Source organism: Perissodus microlepis, chromosome 12 (assembly GCF_051167445.1).
Source record: "Perissodus microlepis isolate ML-2025 ecotype Zambia chromosome 12, ASM5116744v1, whole genome shotgun sequence".
Lineage (NCBI taxonomy): Eukaryota > Metazoa > Chordata > Actinopteri > Cichliformes > Cichlidae > Perissodus > Perissodus microlepis.
Genome location: NC_140472.1, coordinates 2,631,653 through 2,653,947, shown reverse-complemented (window position 1 = coordinate 2,653,947; position 22,295 = coordinate 2,631,653). Strand labels below are relative to the sequence as shown.

At 43.1% G+C, this 22,295-nt stretch overlaps 2 protein-coding genes across 4 annotated transcripts in view; one reads left to right on the top strand and one right to left on the bottom strand.

The window, feature by feature from the left end:
• Window positions 1-506: 506 nt before the first annotated feature.
• pgam5 (PGAM family member 5, serine/threonine protein phosphatase, mitochondrial) lies at window positions 507-4,538 on the bottom strand. 2 transcript variants are annotated; one of them, XM_084947029.1, is made up of 6 exons: window positions 4,019-4,538; window positions 3,397-3,569; window positions 3,090-3,215; window positions 2,888-2,976; window positions 1,830-1,963; window positions 507-968 (listed from the first exon to the last, which is right to left on the bottom strand). In XM_084947029.1, the coding sequence occupies exons 1-6, from the start codon at window positions 4,246-4,248 to the stop codon at window positions 818-820; spliced, it is 903 nt and encodes a 300-aa protein (XP_084803155.1). In that variant the 5' UTR covers window positions 4,249-4,538; the 3' UTR covers window positions 507-817. The 2 variants fall into 2 exon arrangements, with proteins under 2 accessions (XP_084803155.1, XP_084803156.1); XM_084947030.1 differs by having other exon boundaries at window positions 1,830-1,960.
• Window positions 4,539-5,205: 667 nt separating this feature from the next.
• zdhhc8b (zDHHC palmitoyltransferase 8b) overlaps window positions 5,206-22,295 on the top strand; it is a 57,792-nt gene continuing 40,702 nt past the window's right edge. Inside the window, exon 1 of one of the 2 annotated variants that reach the window (XM_084947027.1) lies at window positions 5,206-5,538. In XM_084947027.1, the coding sequence (XP_084803153.1) occupies window positions 5,435-5,538 (104 nt within the window). In that variant the 5' untranslated portion in view covers window positions 5,206-5,434. Of the gene's footprint in view, window positions 5,539-6,615; window positions 8,077-22,295 lie in introns of those variants that run through there. The other variant, XM_084947028.1, reaches the window with a different exon arrangement.

Sequence of the window (22,295 nt, the reverse complement as noted above, 5' to 3'; positions counted from 1 at the left end):
TTGTGTAGATAACGGCAAGTTCTTGCAGTCCTCTAAAAACCTGCTGTATCCAGTCTGTATTGTAGGGATAACATCACCGCTGGGTGAGGGCTTATCAGCTGTGTCTAGGACTAAAAAGCCAATTATCCTGAATATTCAGATGGCCACTCGCATTTAAAGAATGTATTTTTTGTGTGAACTATACCTTTATCCGAGAGCACAAACTACTTCAGTGCGAAGATTGTGTCGTCATCCTCGTGTTCTCAGATGACAACAGATCTAATTCTGGTTTCTGAATGTGGAACTTTGCAAAAAATGTACCTTAAAAAAAAACTTAACATGCTTCTTGTGCTTTTAGCATTCTGTGCTTTATTAAAACTTAACTTTCATGGTGAATTCTCTTTCTGTATGTCTAGACCTCGTTTGCTTTCAATTAATCAATAAAAAAACCCTCACTCTTACTTTACTGTTAATGTATCCACTTATTTCATTGGCTGTGTTATCAGTAAAATAAGAAATGTGACAAGTTGTGCATTCATGATTTTATTCACTACAATGGCACCACAACATAATCCTGAAATGTTACGCTAATAGCATGTTCAACAGCTTTACAAATATTTCTTTTTTTGGTTTGAAAAAAATGAGTCACTTGTGTAAAAATTCTTCATTACATTCAGGAGGAGTTGCTATGCAGCTGTTAATCACTTCTGGCATCCTATGGCACTGAAGTAATAACACCACCACCACAAAGTCTCTGATAACATCAGAGTTCAATTACAAAACAACACCATAATTTATTTGAAGACACTTAAGGAGAAACATTTCATGGGTCAGCCCATCAGGTCCGTGTTAGTTTGTCCGCGGGCATAAATCCTGCATCTCCAAGAGTCCTGAGGGCCACCCTACCGCTGGGGCGGATGGTAAGCCATGTGATGCTGCCATTATTCAAACCCATGCGTAACCAGCCCTCTGGAGGAAACTGAAGAGCCCTGAGGAATAAAGAATATGATAAGTGTTACCAATATCTACTTTTTTTCTTTTCTTTTTAAAAAATAAAAATAAAAAATGGATTGTGCAATTCTTAAACTACTTTTTGTCAGTTATTCAGAGGATAAACTGAAGCTCAGTCAAACAGATCTAAGGGAATAGGAAAGGTGTTCTTCCGTCAGTGACTTTAGGACTGGGACAGAACATCAATATACAAGGCCTCCTCTTGTAACGCATCAATACACTGGCGCCAAATCTCTTCATGCTAACAGATTCCCCCACCTTAACAGAGGTCCACAGTTATTGCAGTGGAGCTTATCAGATAAGTGAGGGTTAACTAAGCAAATGTTAACCAATTTCCAGTGAAGAAGAAAATCTCAGGGGTAAAACGTCTTGCAGTGTATTGAGTGTACTGTGTAATCTCAGTATCATGTCAGCATGGGCAATATCTTATGCAGTGGTGGGGAATAATTATTGGATCCCTTGATAAATTTGATGTTTTGGAGCATCGTTACGCTGGAAGACTGATTCACAACCCATCTTCAATATTCTGACTGAGGGAAGAACACAATCATCCAAGATTTTATAGTACAAGGCCCTGACTATTTGCCCCACGATGCAGTGAAATCTTCCTGTACCCTTAGCAGAAAACCAGCACAAAAGCATGTTTCCTTCTTGTTTGCAGAGGATCAAATACTTATAAATTCATTTGCATGTCATTAAATGAAATAACTTTTTTAATGAGAGCACAATGACACAAGTGAAGCACAAATTAGAAATCCTATGTGAAATGGCTTGAATACATCGATTAGCGAAGCAAAGAGCAACAAGTCTGGCCTCAGCTGAGCAGCGACAGCACAAACCTGCAGACAAAATAACGGATGACATTGGCATGACACACGATGATCTCATAGCTGTCCTCCTTCTGTTTGGGGTCAGCCCGGTGGATGTAGCGGCGGAAGGCTGCCTCAATGCGAGCTCCATCTTCGTGGTACTGCTGGAGGACAGTAGAAAGGTTGAAAGCCACCTTTGTCACATAAAAGGATTCTGTATGAACCCCAAAGCAGAGTCAATGCATGTGTGCATTGTAGGAATACATGAAGAGTTTTATTCCAAAAAGAAGCCCACTATGTGGCAGATGTAACAAACGCTAGATCAGGGGTCTCGAACTCCAGTCCTCGAGGGCCGCTGTCCTGAAGCTTTTCCATGTGTCCCTGTTGCAACACGCCTGAATACAATCAGTAGGTCATTAGCAAGACTCTATAGACCTTAACTGCATGCTGTGGTGGTGATTCAGCCATTGGATTCATGTTACAGCAGCTCATGAGTGAATGAACATTGCAATAAAAGTACTTTTAGAAGTATATTTTTCCCCAAACACTTACATTAACTTAAATTTACTTGAGTAGGGTTAGGGGTTGCCACTTCAGCATGCAGTCAAGTTCTATACTCTTGCTAACTTTACTCAGGCGTGTTGCAACAGGGACACATGGAAAAGCTTCAGGACAGCGGCCCTCGAGGACTGGAGTTCGAGATCAATACATGAAACTGCTGCAGCAGCACTCCGGTCTCTAAAGAAATGTAATAGCTTATCTTTACTTTCACATTAAAAATCCATCTTTATAGGATTGTTCCTTTGTCAACAGTTACCAGCTTGTTTAAAGCACGTGAACAGCTTCAAGACTCCTCATTTCCAATATTTTGGAAATTAACTCTTTTCATGATTCATTCCTATGCCAGTGCACTGATGTATTGGTTGACTTTTGCACCCGTAAGCCTCAACAAGCACTTGACAGGACAACTGCACAGACACGTGGGCAACAAAGTTACCTTAGGTATCAGCAAATCCGGGGGGGAAAAAAAGAAAGAATATCAAACCTACAGCCACTCCAGAGATGGAATGGGCTGTAGGTTCTCTCACCACAGCGTCAGGCTTCCAGTGAGTGACAGGTGGAACCGGTTCAATAGGCGCACCTTCTCGCAGCAAGTCACATCTCACCAACTCCACTCCTGGACCCACAGGGACATAAGACAACTTCAAGTGTAGAACTTTTAAATGTAACGTTTTCAGAATCTACCAAACTTGAGTCTATGTGGTTGGCTGTGTTGCCTTTTCTAGTTACCTGGGAGGTATTTACTGATTATATTTGCTGTCTCCGTGGCCCTGGTCATGCTGGAGTGGATTAACACGTCATACTTCAATCCAAGTGCAGCCAACCTTTGGCCAGTCAGCTCGGCCTGTTCACGGCCTGCGGATGGAGAGACACTGATCATTCCAACAATGCTCTGTCAGAAACAAGGAAAATCTGGGGGTTGGGTATGAGCAAAACAAACAGACAGCCCCAGCACTCACCAAGGCTACCTCCCAGCATTACTTTGCATGCAGGCTGCCTATTAAGTTTCCTGTGGATAAAAACAAGAACGACTAACCTAAAGGAGTGAGGATCTTCTCTTTGTCACTATTCCCGCTCAAGTTGTACTGGGAGTGTCTGATGAGGAGGATGTTGCGTGTAGCTTTCGGTTTGCTGTTGTTCTGCTCCGAGGTGGGGTCTTCGGTCGCATTTTCCTTCTTCTTCCCGTTGGTCAGAGCAGATGGATCTCTCCTGGTCAAAGTTCAAGCGTAGTGATTTTGAGATTAGAAGTGGCTTACTGTCTCACGTGGTTAAGGTGAGACAGTGGCTTACTGTCTCACGTGGTTAAGGTGAGAGCTGGAAAAGTGGGTTAACGTAACTGACTTTAAATCTGCTTGGGAATAATCCCCACGCCTGACCGACTTTTAAAGAGTTAAAAAAAACAACACTTTTTTGGCCATCGGCAATGCAAGAGGACTTTAACGGCGTCATAAGTCATTATGCTCATGTCTTTCATTCGGGAAACACCTCGACTGCCAAGTTATGGTGATGCCTGCTTCAGTCCGTTACATAGCAGCTTGGTCCCGTTTGGTATGACGTTCAATACAGACGTAAAGGTAGAAAAGTGGATGAAATATAACGGTGGCAGCCACATCAGAACAAACAGCGGGTCACGGCACAACACATGTACGTTAACTTACTTGTCCCAGTTGAAGTCCCAGGCGTGTCCGGTCGGGGTTGGCGTGTGGCTGGCAGGGGTACACGCCGGCTGGGCAGCTTGAAGGACGGCGAATCTCGACCACCGACTGACCCTCTCTCCGCCCTGCTCTCCAAAAAACCCGCGGGAGTCGGCGGCTGCGGCAGCGAAAACCAAGACTGCTGAGCCTCCAGCGAAGCCGCAAATAAGTTTCAAAGTTTTCCTGTATGACATCCCGCGAGCCGCCGAACAAGGAAACTAATGCTAGCTAATTAGCTGTGCTTAACAGTCGCGCTATTAACAAAGTGCACCCCCGCCTCTGCTGTTGTTAAATGGGTCTTTGACTTCTAATTCCAACTTTACACCAAGGAACAGAAAAAATATCCAATATGTTCTCTAAGCGCAACTACCTGCTGAGCTCCGGCTGTTGGACGGATACTAAAAATACAGTCGATACAAGCGAAAGCAGGCTAATCAGTTTCCTCTAAACTTTACGGTGTCCCACATGAGCCAAAACAGTCAGCCTTCGCTCTCCCGCTTGAAATATGGAATTTTGTCGCGTGAGGGCGCACAGCTCCCTAACTTCACAGTAAGGTCCACAGCTTGGGCATTTTGTGCTCCGTTGAATGAAGAGGCTCTGTGAACTCCATTCATTCTGCACCATTTCACTATAAAATCATCGTAGGAGCCGCTCAAATCCGCACATAATTTCCTCCCTTACAAGAGCTCGCTCCTGCCTATCGTCAGTGCTGAGGGAAAAATAATAAGGATGCTGAATTTAAGAGTGGACGCTGAGTCGTTGGACAAATCAGTTCTGACTACTGGGTGTTGTGTGCATGCTCGGAGCTAAGCGGAGCAGTATTTAAACATTTAAGAAATAGGCGTGTTACACACGACTGTTGCACATACGGGTGAGAGCTACCTCCACCGTGCAGCTAAGCAGCGTCCTCTCCCTAAACTTTAACACACGGGTTTGCATTAAATTAATGAAAGATACAGCAGATTGTTGAGGTGAAGGGTGAGTGTTTTCGAGGAAAGCGGATTTTACTGCGTATCAGCAAAATCTCGTGGGTGAAAAAAAATGATGAGAAAGAATTTGCGCAAATATGTTTCCTTGCAATTGGTTCTGATTAAGACGCTTGCCGGGTTTGCACCGAGGCTCCACCTTTTCGAGCGGTTCAGTGACCTCAGCAGTGGGCTGGATTGTAAGGGTGGGATTTCCAGGCTTTCACAGGCTCTGTGTATGACTGCCTCTGTCTCAGGATCTATGCAGCTTCAGCGATAGCGAGTACGGACTGCGTGTACCTTTCACGGCCATAGAGAGGCACATTCACACACCACACTGGATCTCCCTTTTCTTCTTCTTCTCTACATGCGACTCCAATCGGAATAAATAATTAAGGAATGTGGAAATTACAGAATGCCCAACAGCGTTGGAAAGAGATTTAAACCCACCAAATACATCCCAGTGTCCACTGCTGCCACACTCCTGGTGGGATCGACCACTTTATTTTTCGTTTTCACGTAAGTTTGCACATTGCTTCCTCTTGATCTCATTCGTGTGTGCAGGGATTTTTTTTCTTTCCTTCTTTCTCTCTTTTTTTCCTTTTACAAACTGTGCGCTTCCCTCAGATTGACACGGACACAGGGTGGATAGGGGCTGGAAGTTTGCACGGGTGGATAGAGTCACCTAGGTGGGATAAGTGGGTTTTATAAAGACAATCCCCTACTGCTGAGATGCAATGTAAAAAGCAGCTCTCTGTGCAACCTCGGACACGCCATTCAGCTGCAAAACCTGCAAGGCAAACTTCCAATGAGCCTTGCAAGTTTAACAGGGCTAATGATCGTGGAGGAGACCGCGGTTTAGGCCGCAAACACTTCCCTTTAAAGAAAAGCCAGAGGCAGTTATTGATACATTTTTTTTAATGGTTGCAGTGGATCAGCGGTAAAACAGTGATTTGTTAAGAGGTACAGAAAAGAAAGTGTAGTCATGCAGCAGTGGGGCTCGTTACATCTACCGTTAATGCGTCCTGCATCCACGCTCACACAGGTTTTCCTTTAGGAGAAACTGGAGGTACGGGCTGCTTCTGACCAGAGCCTAGAGGTCTAAAAAAGAAGGCACAGTAAAATCAGTTTTCCAGAATTTTTCCATGGTTTCATGGAAGGTGACAGTGGTTCATCTGCTACATTATCACCTTGTCTGTCAATGATCACCCCACCCTGGAAAAGGAATGTCCCATACTCCCTACATCTGGAAGTCAAAACTGATGCTGTAAGAAGCTCAGATAAGAGCAGGGAGAGTGGTGTGTCTCTGAATCACCATCCCTCCCTCATTCATTCCCCCTCAAGTGGTAAGCCTCAGGCGAATGGATTATCAATGGAATCAGCATCACGCTCCATCTCACATCTGCAAAATACCCCGAGGGGGTGGGTTGGAAATTCATTTTGGGGACCTCTGACCTATAGAGGGATAGCTTGCCCAGCTTCCATCTTGGATGGTCTGCTAAAGAGTAAAAAAACTGCTGAATGGGATTCCTCACCCTTCAGCGGAGGGAGGTTTTGCTGTATGCCACAGCTGCCAATAGGAGACACGCTGGCTGTAGAGATGATTCATTCAGCAGCATTAGAACTGATTTCAGTTTAGACATACAAGTGTAGCCTTTTCACATTAAAACTGCACAGGATGCTTTTTCTTTTTTGGTCTTCGCAGTGTGAATTGCTTGTGTCCACCTGGACAGTACATGCTTTATCTGCAGCCTGAGTGGTTTTTGCACTCTCTCTCTCTCTCTCTCGCTGTCAGGTCATTGGCTGAGACTAAAGGAAACATATGGTGTTTGTGGGCTGTGTCATTAAAAATCCCAACTCTGCCTGGTGTACTGTCCGGGGCTTTGCATAAACAAATGGTCTGATTTACAAGTCCTGAAACAGAGTCAGTGTTTTGTGATTTCATAGAGATCTCCAAGGAGAAATCAGAATGTCCCCCCTCCAACAGATCTTTTAAGAGCATTATTAGTGCGTCTTTTGCTGGTGTTCATGTCACTCTATACTTTAAGGTATACCCCTAGCAGATAGTTAAAGGGTGAGGATTAGGCTTTACTTTATGTCACCTTCATTTGCCAGGAAAAGGCCCTAAGAATTGACTCGTGTATAATGGAACCCCCCCCCCCCCCGGGAGCGGTACACGTCCAAACTAGGCCATGCCTCCTCATTCTCAGACACACACAGAGTCCATTATTTCATTATTTTGAATTCAGTCTAGCCTTGCGAAAAGCCACGCTTCCAGTTTTTATCTAATGCTTATTTACGGACTCCAAAGTGCAAACATCCATAAACTACAGCAGTCTGGAGTTAAAACTTAAGAACTACATCAGTCCCTGATGCACACATGTAGATGCAGCTTGCCAGGGACACAAATCTTTTTTTATTCCCGGGCCTCAGTGTGCTAAAGGTCTTACTGCTGCCAGCAAACCGCTTGGTGTCATATGGGCAACTGGAGTGTCCATGGTGTGTTACTGTGTTTGGCTTACTGACGCCTGACAGTTTGTGTTTCCCACTGAGACTGAATTAGAACATGTTAGTACAGAATTATTTATATAGCCTCACACCATGACCACGACTCATCACAAAAAATACTGGCAATAAATTAGGATTTTTAGTCACGGTTTAGCCATCGCATCATCGACATCATCGCAGCCTAATCTGTGGTGCTTAGTCCTGTTACTGTGTCTAAATGTGTCCCAGCTTTGTATGGCTGTACCTTTTCAGTATTTTTTCAGTCTAATGACTGACCTTGACCATATGCCATATGGATGTCCTGGAAATAGGACTGTTAGTTTCCAAGTCTAATAGTTAACATGTTAGAGCAGGCATGGAGATGTGTTGAAAAACAGGCGTCGATCGTCTGGACGAGGCTTACGCTCTGCAGTGCTTGCCGTGTGGAGGTGATTTATGAGAGAGGTGGTCAGTAGTGACGGTTGGAGGCTGAACATCACCGGGATTGAGACCAGAGCTGCACATTAATCTTCAAATTCCACACATTTCCTCTTTTTTGCCGTTGTTTCAGTGAGTCCAACTTCATTCTCTACCTGCTAAATGCTTGCGTTTGTGTTTCATTAAGAGGTGCTTGTGAAGATTTTTAAGGGTATTTTTGACATGGTGGCCAAGAGAGTGCAGATTAGTCTATAGAGGGTCTAGAAAGGGCTAGAAGGAGGAAAGGAAAAGCACACTACTGCAGCACGTTCATGGATAGAGCCTGGTCTGTGGTCTGTGTGGCTTATCTTTGTGGAAGTCACAAATCCACAACAGTAGCAGGACAGATTTAAAGTTCTACAGTTTTTCTACAATCCAAGGGTTGGTGGGGCTGCTCCGACTTCCCCAGTGAGAAATCCAAGTTGAGGGGGCATTCCAACAAAAATTCCAACTGGGAACTCAAAGATCCTGACTTCTGAATTAATGTGGAACACATCATTAAGCCAGCCTCAAAGTTGAGATTAGTCTAACTAAGGGCACGCCCACTCTACAGTGCTAATGGTTAGCTTGCATGTCATGATACGAGTTTCTGAATTTACCTGACATATTATGGTCTCTTGCAGTTACAATGTAGTTAGTCTGTTCCTTCAATTTAAAAAATGTAAACTGGCACAGACATTATTTAAGGAGAAGATGTGGCTATCAAACAATCTTGAAGGATCTGGGAGAGAATTCAGAAATACTAAAGACCCACCATCCCAAAGATCCAATCAGCATTAATCACCCGTCATCTCGTCATATTATGAAACTGTGACCGTGCATTGTAAAACTATGACTTTTTTTACAATGCATTTTTTATTTTTTATTTGACACAAATTTGTTTGCCTTTTAAAGTAATTTCTAAAAGCTATTTTTGCCTGCTTCCTCACCACAAGGGGGCGCCACAGTGGGTAGCTTTGCTTGATTGATGTGGCAGAGTTTTAACTTGAGGCCCTTTCTGACACGAACCCGCTTCACTATGGAGTCGTGCACGTTTAATGTCCCAGTGAGCACTGAAGTGAAAATGACTGGTGTCTTCCCATTGATAGGCTGCGTGCTTCAACCCAACTAACTGGATCCAATCTAAGATCGCTGCTGAGTTTCGGGAAACTTTGGTTCTGTTTCATCAGGTGTTTCAGCCAAATGCTATTCACAGCTTTTCTGTGTAATACTGAATCACTGAAAGCACAACTGAATGTTTCCATCATGATCCTCCACCTCATCCTGGGTGTGTTTTCTGTCTGCTCAGTTGCTGCTGTCTGTTTTTTCGAGGGAATCAGTAAAATAACTTGTAATCATTAATGTTTCACCGCTTTGTATTCGTGTTTGTTGGAGCTTATTTGCCTTCCTTGCGTGTGACCTTACTGGCTTCGAGGCGAAGTGGGTTTAACTGTAGTTAAATCAACTCTTGGTCTTGTCTTGTTTATGCTCGGTTGCCAGACTATCTTGGCCTGCTTTAAATATTGCTCATATGACGCTGGGACTGATTTGGGTTTAGTTTGTTTATTTAAATAGACGATCGAGGACACTTTGTCAGGTTTGAGCTGTCTCAAGGGCAGAGCATGTCTCAGAAGAAGGAAACTACCCGCTGGCCTAATGGCTCTTTCCATGTCTGTGCTTATGAACAAGCATCTATCAAATCTTAAAAACTAGAGAAGCCTCCCTGATGTGTACTTCACAACATGGTTGCACATTTGAGCCTAGTGAGCTTTTGCAAAAATGTTCCCTGATTCCCACAGGAGTAGCAGATTTCAACTTGTAAGTCAAGTTCATCAGGATCCATCTTCAGCTACTTTCTACTGAAAAAATTTTCTTGATTTCTCCTGCCTGCAGCTTAGCTGGGTGCTCCGACCTCACAGGGAAGGGCTCACCTTCTTTACAAATCCTACCCTAACCCCTGGGTCCTGAACTATTCTGTCCTCGCACGCTATCGCTGCTTTAGGTTTCAGTCCCTCAGCCCGGCTGGATAAGAAGCAATCTTGTCCTCGTGTTACACAGAGGATGAAACTTTGATAATCTTAACAACGCTAAAAGCAGCTGCAAGACGTGCAGACTCACCGGGGCTTAAACATCCCCTCGGCCTATTCATAAAGTCCATGCAGTGCAGTCTCGTGGTTCGTAGAGAGCTGCTGTAAAAGCAGTAGCAGATCAGTTCAGTGTGGCTAGCTTTGTCTGATTAGATAACACTGTAATTTCCTCTGTAGGTCCTCATCTATCAGCACCTTGGAGTGAGGGCTTGGAGATTGACAGGTGCAGTGCAGGGCTGTGTCACATCCGCTCTCAGAAGGTAGTTAGGGTGACAGAAGGGGCCACATTTCACTTAAATTAATTTTTAAAGAGTAAAATAAAACTCACCTGAGACTTCTCTCCTCACATTACACTCTGATAGCTTGTAACAGTATGTCTTTAGTCCGTGTGGTAGCTTGTGATTAACTATCATTCTTATTGTGGTCTATGGTTTACCACATGGCATTTTTCCCAGCCGGGAATATTATTACAGATTGACCAGTTTCCTACTTCTGCAGCTCCCCACAGCCTCAAAGCTGCTGCAGCAGCTACTCCATATGGAAGTCAAAAGATAGTCCCTTTTTTCCTGAAACACCAGACTTAAGTCAGAGTGAAGGACTGTGTTGACTGGGAAGTATTTACAATTGCAAACAGCCGTGGCCCTGTGTGATGTCCCCACACCCTAAATGTCTTCATTTGATGGAAAAAAAGAGAGAAAATAATCAAAACTCCTTTGAAAGGCTGCGTCTTTGATGCCGTCATGGAGCTTCAGCCTGAGATCATTTCTATTTAAATCCAACAGCTTTGTTATTTATTTATTTTCATCTGTATGTGGCAGAAACTAAACTGCAGTGGCTCATATTAGCTCATTACAGCCACACTGGTTTTGGTGAATGTGCTCTTTGTTTCAAGGGAGAATGTGAACGGTGTTCCACAAAAAAAATTAAGTGTTATTTAGGTCGGTGAGACTGTGCTGGTGTCCACAGAGTATCAATTACTGTCTTCGTCATTAGCATTTGTAATTTGCCCCACATCATTTTATTTTTAATGGTTCATGGTTATTGTGCCGATACAAAAGTCAGTAGGAATGTAAGTGAGCTCGAGCTTGGCGCGGTTGTTGCACCTGTCACGACTTTGATCTATTGCATAGGTTTTGTGCATCGTGTTGAGCGTAAATGCGAGCAGAGCTTGGATGGACCGCCGGTGCTTCTCTGCTCGACGCTCAGTTGTCACTCCATCACCTGAATCTGGACGCCATCTCTAAAATATTTTCAGCTGCTGACAATAATAGGACCATCAATGTGACTTTCAGATGTACATCTTGATCTGATAACGGTCAAAATGAGCAGGAATCTTAAGACCAGCTCAGTCCGGCATCAAGTTGTGTAGAGCTGCGTTTGTCTCGAGCACAAAACTGCACAATTTTCACAGTACAGGCTCTAAGCAAGGTTGAAAACCACACTTGATTTTTTTTATTTCATGTGACATTCCAGTTTGTTTGACAAAGGAAAACCACTTAAAACACGGTGGGCACTGGTTTTTATTGTCAGTGGAAAACTCCATATACTGCAGTTGTTTCAAAATTAAAGTGCACTGAATTCTCCTTTTTATCAAACTGGATTTTTAGTTTTTTCAGTTTGTTTGTATTTTTATCTGAATGTATGTGACCCTGAAGATGCAGGTGGACAAGAAGAGAGCTGTAGCACTGCCCTGCAAAGTATTCATCTCACACGTTTCTTTTGTCGTGGAATGAATATGCTAATAGTTACTGAGGGAGTTCTGCCTTACAATTAGCAAACAGCTTGTACAACCAAGATACCCCCCACACCCTCCACACAAACATAAACCAGTGCTTTCCTCTGTGGCAGGGAAACATCGTATATCTGCCATGTCTGTCAAGCCAAGCTATGTTCAGCTGTGTTGTCCCCTCAAAGTAATGTTAGTTGTTTCTCGTTAGGGACACTGTACCATGAGTCTTTGAGCAACTGACCACGCTGCGCGTCACACAAACGGATCAAGTTAAGCTTTCGAGTGAGGGTGGGCTTTTGTGATTTGGGCCAGCTTTGCAATAAGTTTTATTGGGTATTTATTTAAGCTTGTTAAACAGCATTAAAGAACTCAAAATACAGTTTAATTCAGCTCATTAAAAGCTTTGTGTTGACTTTTTTATTATTAGTTTGGTTTGCCATAAAAGTTTAAGCACCTTAATCTGTAAAGGGAGGCGATTTTCATAAAAAAACATGCTCCTAGATTTCCTAACACATGGTGAGCTCCAATCTTTGTTCTTTAAATCAGGCCAAACTCTGAACTCGTGGGCATTTATTTGATTTTCTCATTTAGTCTTTTATATAAAATGTTTGAATCATTTTACGGCATGAAAACGAGTGAGGGAGCGCCTTTAAGTTTTCCAGGTCAATATGGTTGGATGGAACTTTTTAGATTCTTTTTGCTTCCCACCGCAGCTCGTGACTTTTTTCTTCCTCCGTGTCTATTTAAAGTGCCTTTGGTTTCTCTGAAGCAGTAACTTTGTGGAGCCAAAAAGAGTAAATTGTGCCTTGTGATGCCGTAGTTGAGCTAAATGGATCCATGTGGACTCGGCGCACAGCAGTGTGTGGGCGAAAAGTGCGGGAAAGTGCACTGAGGTGCTCTCAGAGTTTGCTGTGTGCTTCTGTGCCCTCCCACCAGCTGAACAAGCCCAGGCCTCCTGGAAAGTCTCCTCTCGGGGAACATGTGGGATCAATTTAGACCTCCAGCCTCTCCCTCCTCGGGTTTCTCCACCCTGTTTTCCCCTCCTGTTGTTTTGTCAGGGAGAGAGACCTTGACTCTGAATAAGTCACAGCAGAACTTTGCATCTTAACACTCTAGACACAACAGCTTTCTGAGAAAGTGTAGTGAGCTGAGGCACCTGGTGTGTAACGGTTCACATCTAATACATCTGGGGAGCTCAGCAGATAGGCTCCATTATTATGCCGCTTTGCCACCTATAAAAATCTGTTGAAATAAGCTGCCACAGCCAAAAAGACCAGATATCATTTCTGTGTAGAAGACCACTTCACACATCCACTTAAAGCTAGTGCAGAAGTTTGATGTAATTTATTATTGCTTATTTGAAACTATTCTAAAATAGGAGATAGGATGTGAATGTGGAAGGTGTTACTTTTATCTTTCGTCTACAGATAATTATCTCTCAACTTTTCACTTTCAAAGCCCCACTATAAGCTTCTTGTGCTACACTTATGCTGTGTAGTTCACTTTCACTGCTCTTGTCAGGGTTGTTTCCACACACAGCGGGGAGCTGTTAGTAAAACATTTTAATGCCCGCTGCTGTAAACCGCCTGCGTAGCACCGAGCAACCAACTAAGTCGAGCTTTTAGCACCCCTGGATCTGGTAATGAGAGAGAAAAAATGGTCCGGGAGCATGCTGGATGCTAGATTTGCACGTGCAAGGTTGACAGAAAAATAAATCCTAATGTTGTAGCAGCTTGCGAACAAGTATCCCATCATATCAGCTTAAAAGATGACAGTGTGTCGGTGTAGCGTGATTTTTATGTTACAGCCAGCCAGTTTTACAACAAAAAAAATCAGAGGAAGATTATTATTTTTCCTCCTCGTCCTCCTCGTCCTTGGATGTGCATACATAGAAGACAGAAGCAGGAAGAGCAGCAGCCAGACCACAGCACAGAACTATAGCTGGACATTGATATGACATTGAGGCAGCTAGACTTGAGTTGGGTTGCAAAGTGGTTTGCAGCAGTTCAGTTCAGTTTAGATCAGCTGAGCAGCACTGGAGCTTGAATTTTCTGCCTTCCTGTCTGAACTAAGGTAATCCTGGATCTAATGCAGGTTTTAACATAAACTTGCACTTGTACTCATTCACTCTTGTCTCTGACGCTGTCAGAGTTGAGCCATGATCACCTGTGCGAAGCTTGTGTACATTCCCTTTGTAGCTCGCCACAGAGGCAGCGTTATCCTGCCATGTCTGTCACATGCTCTTATTTCACACCACTCTGGGCAGTTCATACACAGGTAGCATTCGATTCATATTTCATGTCCAAAATGCATTTGCAAGCATATAAAAGTGTCCTTGTTCAGAAAGACCTGTAAACAAAAAATTACAAGCCCGGCATAAAAAATGAATGTCATAGTTTTGTTTCTAACTTTTATAGCGTTATCCCGTCAAGACCTGATTTGTACATTCTCATATTTTATGATGTTCTTCTAGCATTCAAACACACGGGCAAATACAGTCCTTCTTGTTTTTCATGCTATTACATATTACCACAGTTTAAACCTGGAGGATCGTTTTTACAGCTCAGAGACTGTGCAGTTGACTTATGCTTTTTTTTTTTTTATATAGCTACTGTTATATAGTTTTATACTGTTATAGCTACTGTTTCTGAAAACAATAAAGAAACCCGCCGATGCACTTCTATATTTAGTACACAAAGTGACAGAAAACCAAAAAAGTGGAGGGAATTAATGCTCTTGATCTCTCGAAAGGAAGTTGTTGACATATTTGTGACAGACGGTGCGCGCAACTGTCCAGTGTTGAACAGTGGGCCAGCTCAGAGCTGTGGATTTCCTCTGTTGGTTTGTTTTCTTTGGAACAATTCTGGAGAAAAGTCTGCATTTCTTTCTGTCTTGTACATGCACAGCTGATGCAGTCATGGCTCTTTCAACCGAAAAACAAGGACAGGAAGTTTGACTCGGCGTCTGTGCACAGAAAATATTTCACTTCTCACTCATCTTGTTTTGGGGGAGTTCAGTGGTACAGACCAGAGAAACTTCAGTGTGTCATTCAATTGATTTTTACATTACGACATCATAACAGTTGAGCTGGGCACTTGATGTCATTATTGAGCAGTAAGCACTCCCCGTTCAGAACAGCAAAGTGGATCATCTGTTTTGTATCTGCAGGTTTTGGTGCTTGTGTCGGTGCCGGAGCCTCTCTGTGAGCTGCTCTGTGCATTTTTAAAACTTATTTTGAGGATATGCTCACTCTCTAAGCCCTGACTTTCTAGTGGTATATCTGCCACTGCTATCATTGTAAACAGCAATATAAATGTGCTGTGTTAGAAAGAGTTTGAGAACAGCAGCGAGAAACGCTAACTCGGGATAGTGGGAGTTGCTAACTGAACTTGGAGGCCCGGAGCTTAATCCTGTCCTACCTTATCTTTCAGGGTGTAGGACGTTTTCTCTTTGTTTTGCCTCTTGTCTTGCAGGGCGTCAAAGTGATCCAACTTGAGAGGGGGCCGGATCCCTGAGCCTGATCTATTTGGTAAAACCATTAATGTCAACAGAGCAAGCCAAAGAAATTAATGCGCAACTTTGATGTTGGCGCTTGGAGGCATTTTACTTCAAATTAGGATCTTACTTGGAGTTTTAATCTGACCTGCGTGTGGCAGGGATCTAATTCCGTGACCTGGCTGCACTGCAGCCTCAAAGCGTGTGATTAGAGCTGACGTAAACAACAGACTTTGTTGCTCTCAAAGTATGTTGCGCCCAACCCTGTCCCCATTGCTACTACCACCGTGTGCATTCCTAGCAGTGTGAATAATTGCTAAAGTCCTGATTAAACTGCTGTAGAACTATTAGCCGCTTGTCCAAATCCGGCTAATCCTTTAAATTGTTTAAAAAGCGTTCCCGTTGACAGGAAAGCCGTCCTTCCATCAAGGGCCAGGGCTGATTGCCATGTCTAGACTGACACGTGTGGTGTTCTCGGTTTAAATGTTTTTCTGCTTGCACTGATTGAAACCCTTAAAGCTCGTCCTTGTTGATCAAAATGTATGTATTTAAAGTAATGCCTTAATTTCTGTGGTTCTGATCTATCCACAAAACATTCCCACCTTATTTCTTACATTAAGAATATTTTTTTATTAAAAATTTCAAATAGTTGGTGATTAAATATGAGAAAGTGCATCTATCTAAATATGTATGTATTAGTGCTGTCAGCGTTAATCTCGTTAAAATGACGTTAACGCCATAACCGCACTAACGTGGCAAATCTCCGTTAGCGAGTTAGCGCGGATCGCCCCGTGCGTGGGGCTGCACGGCGCTAACGCGTTAACGTCATTTTAACGAGATTAACGCTGACAGCACTAGTATGTATCTAAATATGTGCTGGTTTTTCATTTGCAATTTATATTCTTGAATACTTGCTTGCCTTTTCATACAATTAATCACATATCATGTTGGCTGAGACTCATAACTCACAGCTAAACATTGTGAAAGGGTGTATTTAAGCCCTCTGGCTAAAACGGATCTTTTTCTAATTTTACCAGATGGTTTTGGTCCTGAAAACAAACTAAACTAAAGAAGTGATCGTCCCAAAAAGGAGCAGACCCCATGTGCTGTGGATAGAAGTTTGAGCTATGTCTCCATCGAGGAGCTATGCCTCCTATGCATTAGCATTATGTTGCTCTGCTTCTGCAGCAATGATGGTAACCAGCATGACTGAGGAGGACACAGAGCGGACGGCCTGTGCAGGTCATATTGTGGGAAGTACCCCTCATGTCTCTTTGAAACTAAAAAGATGTCATTCATCAGCTCGTGCAGCTAGTTTTAAAGCATGACCTCACTTGAAAATTGAGCACATTGTGCGCTCACACTCAGCTGCCCTATTGTGTGTGGCGAGTTCATTGATCCACTTCTAGAGAATTCGTCCCTTCTGTTTATCTCCTACTTTGCCTCTGCAGATATTTTTGCACTTTTATAACTGTGGCTACATTTCTCTGCTGACCCGAGCGTACGCTGAGAACTTTATCAAGAAGGATCAAAAAACAAAACAAAACTGTGTTTAATTGATGTTAGTATTAGTCTCCCAGAACACAGAGAGGATTCAAATCTACACGGAGAAACATGGAGCACAGGAGAGCTACTTTACTACAGTTCATGTTCCTGATCGCCTGCTTTAATCTGGCTGCACCCCACAAGATGATAGGATGATTTTCTTCTATTGTTATGTATGAAAACATTTCTGTTTGAATCTGTCTTACAGCACACAGAGACTGGCTAACAGCTAGAGATATTTTCTCTGAATATGGCCCTGGGGGTAAATCCTTACCAGTGAGGGATCCAGCTGTGTATTGTGCGAGTTACAGCATCTGTCAGTGTGGAGCCAATTTGACCAAAGTGAAGTATTCTCGCTGCTTCTCACCTTATGTGCAATTAAAATACTTCTGTAGCAGTTTCACCACAGAAGCTCAATCATTCAGCAGTTATAATGTGTCTCTCTGCATTATTCTCATGAGGACGCTGGCTTTTAGCATCACTGAATATCAGACGGGCATAATGTGTGAATATCAATTAGTTAGTTTTATCGATCTTTGTACGAGGCCGTACTCAGCTCTGTACGCACTGCTCTCCTTAATTCAATTCACATTCTGATCCTGCATATCCTCGTCCACCGTGTGTTTTGTGACAATAACGTCCAGTGCAAGTGTGCGTTTTTTTTTGTATATTGACCTCTCAAACATTTTACCCACCTAAAGTCTTTGCCGTGATTCGAGCGAAGTTAGTTTCACAGTCCAGAGTGCTCCATAAACATCTTTCACAAGTTTCTTCACGTCTTTCACTCCCCCCCAAACACGATGTCACGATTGAATGTCCACTTTGGTTTGTGGAGACGCCGCCTTTCTGAGGGGATGCATGTATTTTTGTCATCTCTCTGTGGCAGGTTACAGTCCCTGCGATATGTGCTTGTGGGTTTAGCCCGCCTTGCCATATCTGTCTTGCTCCATGTTAATGAAATCATTCAGGGTTGCAGAGCTTATCTGTGACATGCCCCGGCGTTTTCTCGTCCCTATAAGCATATTCCTGCCTGCACTAATGTGCTGGGTGCTGCAAATTGAGAAGCTCCCCCTGAGAGTGTGTGCAGAATGTTATTAGTGAGTTTCAGTTCTTCCCTCGAGACGTCTGTCGCATTTTACTCTCCGAACAAAGTTTTCGTGGGCTTTTTTTTTAAAAAGGAGAGCTTCTATTGCATATGTATTTCTTGAAATGCAGTGTTTCATTTTGGGTTTTTTATTCCTCTCGTTTTATTATCCATATGTATTCACATTTCTTGCATGTTTCTCACTTCTGAGTCCTTCTTAAAGCAGTGCGTTTGGCTTGAGATGGCTACTCCTGGCCCTGTTTTTGAGTCTGAGCACAGTAAACAGAGAGATGACCAACCAGGGAGCCATAAATGCCATCCGCAATGTTGTGACAGATTGGATTGAAAGCCCAAATGAATAGCTACCCAAGAACGGAGGAGTAGGAGGAGGAGGAGTGGAAATCACAGTCACAAACTACACCTGTCTAAAAGAAACACCAACAGCATGAACAATTATTTGGGTTAGTGCAGAAACAGCAGTAGTACAGCTGTCTTAACTCCCACACACACCTCCCTAAGTAAGCATGCAAACGTAGCTTAGATGTCAGGTTTCGGTTGGAAATACGTCGGTTCAGCTCGGATAGTGATGGGCGAAGAGTTGCCGTTCCGTCTGTAGCGGCTGGAAAAAAAGGTTTTCCTCTCAGCAGGTGGGGTGACAGGGAGCTGCCCGGGAAGCCCGCCTTCATGTGACATGGGTTGAGGTGTGGTGACAGCTGGAATGAGAGGACACAGATATGCAGAACTGAACTAAAGAGGAAAAAAAAACAACCAGCTTCTGTGCATCAGCCTTCTGCTTACACTACAGAGTCCCACAAAGTGATATTTTTAGACCATTGCTAATACAAATGTGAGCACCTGTCTCATGGTTTTAGGAGCCTGTCATTATGCTAGACCTGTAGCCTTTGACAAACAGGTCTGTCGCCATTGTCTGCAGTCTGTAAAATCTCACAACAGCTTCTTCTATTACCACAACAAGCATAAAGGACTCCTATAGACTGCATGTGCAGTAGATGACCTAAAACAAAACAAAGCATTGTATGTACAACTGCAGAATCTGAACAAAAAAATTAAAAGTGTTTAAATATTAATATTTGACTGAGAACCTTCACAGACATTAATATTTAAACACTCTTAAATGGAAAGATAATGCTAGCTGCACATATTTCAGCTGTTGTTTTCCAGAGCCTGCTAGTGTGACAATGATGGACTATGCAGTATAATATGAAAGTGTGCATACTGCTTGACATTACAGTTCACAGATATCAGCACCATATGTGGACATTTGTAGTCTTGATTCCATATGGGACACATCCTAGACTGGCACAACCTCGCGCCTTGTGACAATGACAAAAAACACACATGGTAGTGCTGATTTTGGTATTGAGCTGATACCAAGTAAGGAAAGGCCCAGTATTGCTTACGTGGGGGAGCGGTGTGTCATGGCTTATGAGATGAATCATCACACTGTGTCCACACTAAGTACTTAACACAACAAAACACACCTTTCAGTTTTTCGTGTATTTGGGGTTTTTTTTATTTCCCAAAAATTATTTATTCAACACAATTTAGTGGATCGATCGATCCAATACCAGCACTGGTATCGATACTGTCAATATTTGGATTTATCCGTCCACCTCCAATATGGTGCTTTTCCTCTCTACATCATTTGGGAACTATTAAGTGCCCTCCCAAATAACTATGATTAGCAGCAACATTAATCAAGCCTGCAGGAAAAATGACGACTTATTATATGTGACTGTCGACACTTTTATGTGTCCCATTAATATAATCGTGTCTCTGTGGCCCGCGGGGTTGGTCGTGCGCTCCTGTTTACCTCTGAAAAAGCAGGGCTGTGTGTTAAAGCAGACGTGCGGTGCTGACTGGGAGGGGAGAGCTTTGCTGGTTCTGCCAACACATTTTTCAAGCCCCGTTGAAATCATGCCTCGCGGTATGCTTAATGAAGCACGGGGCAGAATGAGCAAGAGTATTGATCTTCCTTCTAATGGGTTATGCATGAAGCTGAAGCTAATTATATTCTGTAGACTACACAGTGGAGAAAGTTTATGAAGGCAGTGACATGACCTAATCATTTCTCTAGGGGTGGAGCTTCATGTGTGCCACAGTTGGAGGCAAAAAATGGCGTCGTATTGAGCTTTTGCTCCCATTTACTTCCTTACTTTGCAAACAGAATAGCCGCGCAGAATCTACTGTGAAAGACATATGGAAGCCCGTTTCCGCCACTAAAAAAAAAAAGAAAGGATCCATAACTCAAAATTTCGAGTTATTTTCTCGAAATTCCGAGTTATTTTCTCAAAATTCCGAGTTATTAACTCAAAATTTCGACTTATTAACTCAAAATTTCGAGAAAAGCAACTCGAAATTTCGAGTTAGCGCTGCCAATCAGTAATCTACGTGAATGACGTCATTTCCTTGTTACCCGGAAGCTGAAGCCCTCAGCTACAAATGCTACAGCTAAGCTACCGGTATTACATCCAGTCGTGAATGCACAGATTGCTGAGTGTTTTCAGCCTGGCTTCACAAATGATGAAATCCCTGTGTTATTAGCTGAATCACATGGTGTTACTATCAGCAAACGTACTCGCGAAAGCGCCAATTTGTTGGGATCCGTTTTTGAGTGCGCGGTCCTCTGCGCCATATGCTTCCGGGTAACAAGAAAGCGACCTCATTCACGTATATTTTTGATTGGCAGAGCTAACTAGAAATTTTGAGAAAAGTAACTCGAAATTTTGAGTTATATTTGTCGAAATTTCGAGTTAATAAGTCGAAATTTCGAGTTATGGATACTAGCTGTTTTGTTTTTATTTAGTGGCGGAAACGGGCTTCCATAAAGACATGCAGTTGTTTGCACTGCTTACTTGTAACATTACCTACAGCACAGAATAACCAGTTCACCCCGCTGTATCAGACACTCACTCCTCTGTAACCAGTTATTTGTCCCTTTAGGATGTTCAGCTGCTGTCACACACCGCTAAATGTTCGAGTCTGTATGATGTGCCCCCAGAGGGAAGAGCAGAGGTAAAGTTGTAGCTCTGATTTGGAACTTAAGAGGCCGTAATATTAATGTACTAATAAAGTGTAACCACACAGGGCACCTCTGCGTACAGACCCTTCATCCATGACAAGCGTGTTTACTGCTCAGCCATTGCTCGTGTGCGTTACTGCTTTACATTCAGTGTGTGCGTCAAAGCTTGCAGAGCCGGCGACAAGGGCTGCCATTCAAACACTTCACTGCGCTCATTTGCAATCTGTTCTCCACATTGCCAGGCTAAGTGGTGACTGAGCGAGGCCTATTTTTAACTTCCCGACGTAACTGGAGCACAGTGCTCCTTCATTGACATGAGTAGCACAGCTAATGGGCAGGTAGTTGTCAATCAGCAGTTATAGTTTCTTTTCATTTCCCATTTTTTTTTTGTCTTTCTACTCAACATCATGAATAAACAAACAAAACAAAACAGAAACAGCACGGCAGATCTGGGATTGCTTTACTTTTCTGTAATTGTTGCTTGGTGGTACCATTTAGGAGTTTATCTTGGCTGTGAGACTGAAAAAAAACCCCACAAGCATTTTGTGCTCTGACTGAGCTGGCCAGCTGCCAGCCCTTATCTTCAAGCCATATCCAGGAGGACCTTTTTATCACACTTCCATGTGTACAAACTCAAGAGCCAGAGCAAACAGCTCTGCTGAACTTTTTTATCTTTTCTTCCCCCTCTCAGACAAAATGCATCATCAAGTACAGGGAAGTGCAAACATTAATAAATCTCGGAACTCTTCGGCCTCTTGACGTGGGCGTTTTCTTTGAGGGGATATCACGAGCTGTTAGATTTGGCCTGTTTGCTTGCATAAGGTCTGACCGGTGATCATCAGCTGAGGCTGTGACCTTCCTCTGCTGCGTCTGAATGAAACAGATGGGTTGGGACTTGCACGGGGAGTCTGACTCTGCTGACGACTCCTGTGCATCAGGGCTGCTTCTTTTTGCTCTCAGAGCTGCATGTGCTCACATTCACACGGTGATCTTTTAATGTGGGCTGAGGTCAAATTGGTCTCAGCCAAATCAACATAATTAGTTGATCTGACTGTATTAGGATACTAATGTCTGTGTGAGTGTGCATTTCCATGTTTCTCTAGCAAAGGCTACTATGAGTCCTAGTCTAGCAAGATTTACATTTAAAATGGCTAATCTTAGAGGTGTTATAGCAGCCACAATGCTGTAGCACAGTTTCATGTAAAGCAGTGTTAAACTCAAACCAGAGTAATAACAGGACATCTGCTAGACTCTCTGGTTGATTCACATTAAATCTTTCATGTATTTGCAGCATTTTAGCAGCTGATGTGATATAGACTAGATTTCTAGTTCTCCTTGAAGAAGTGCCGT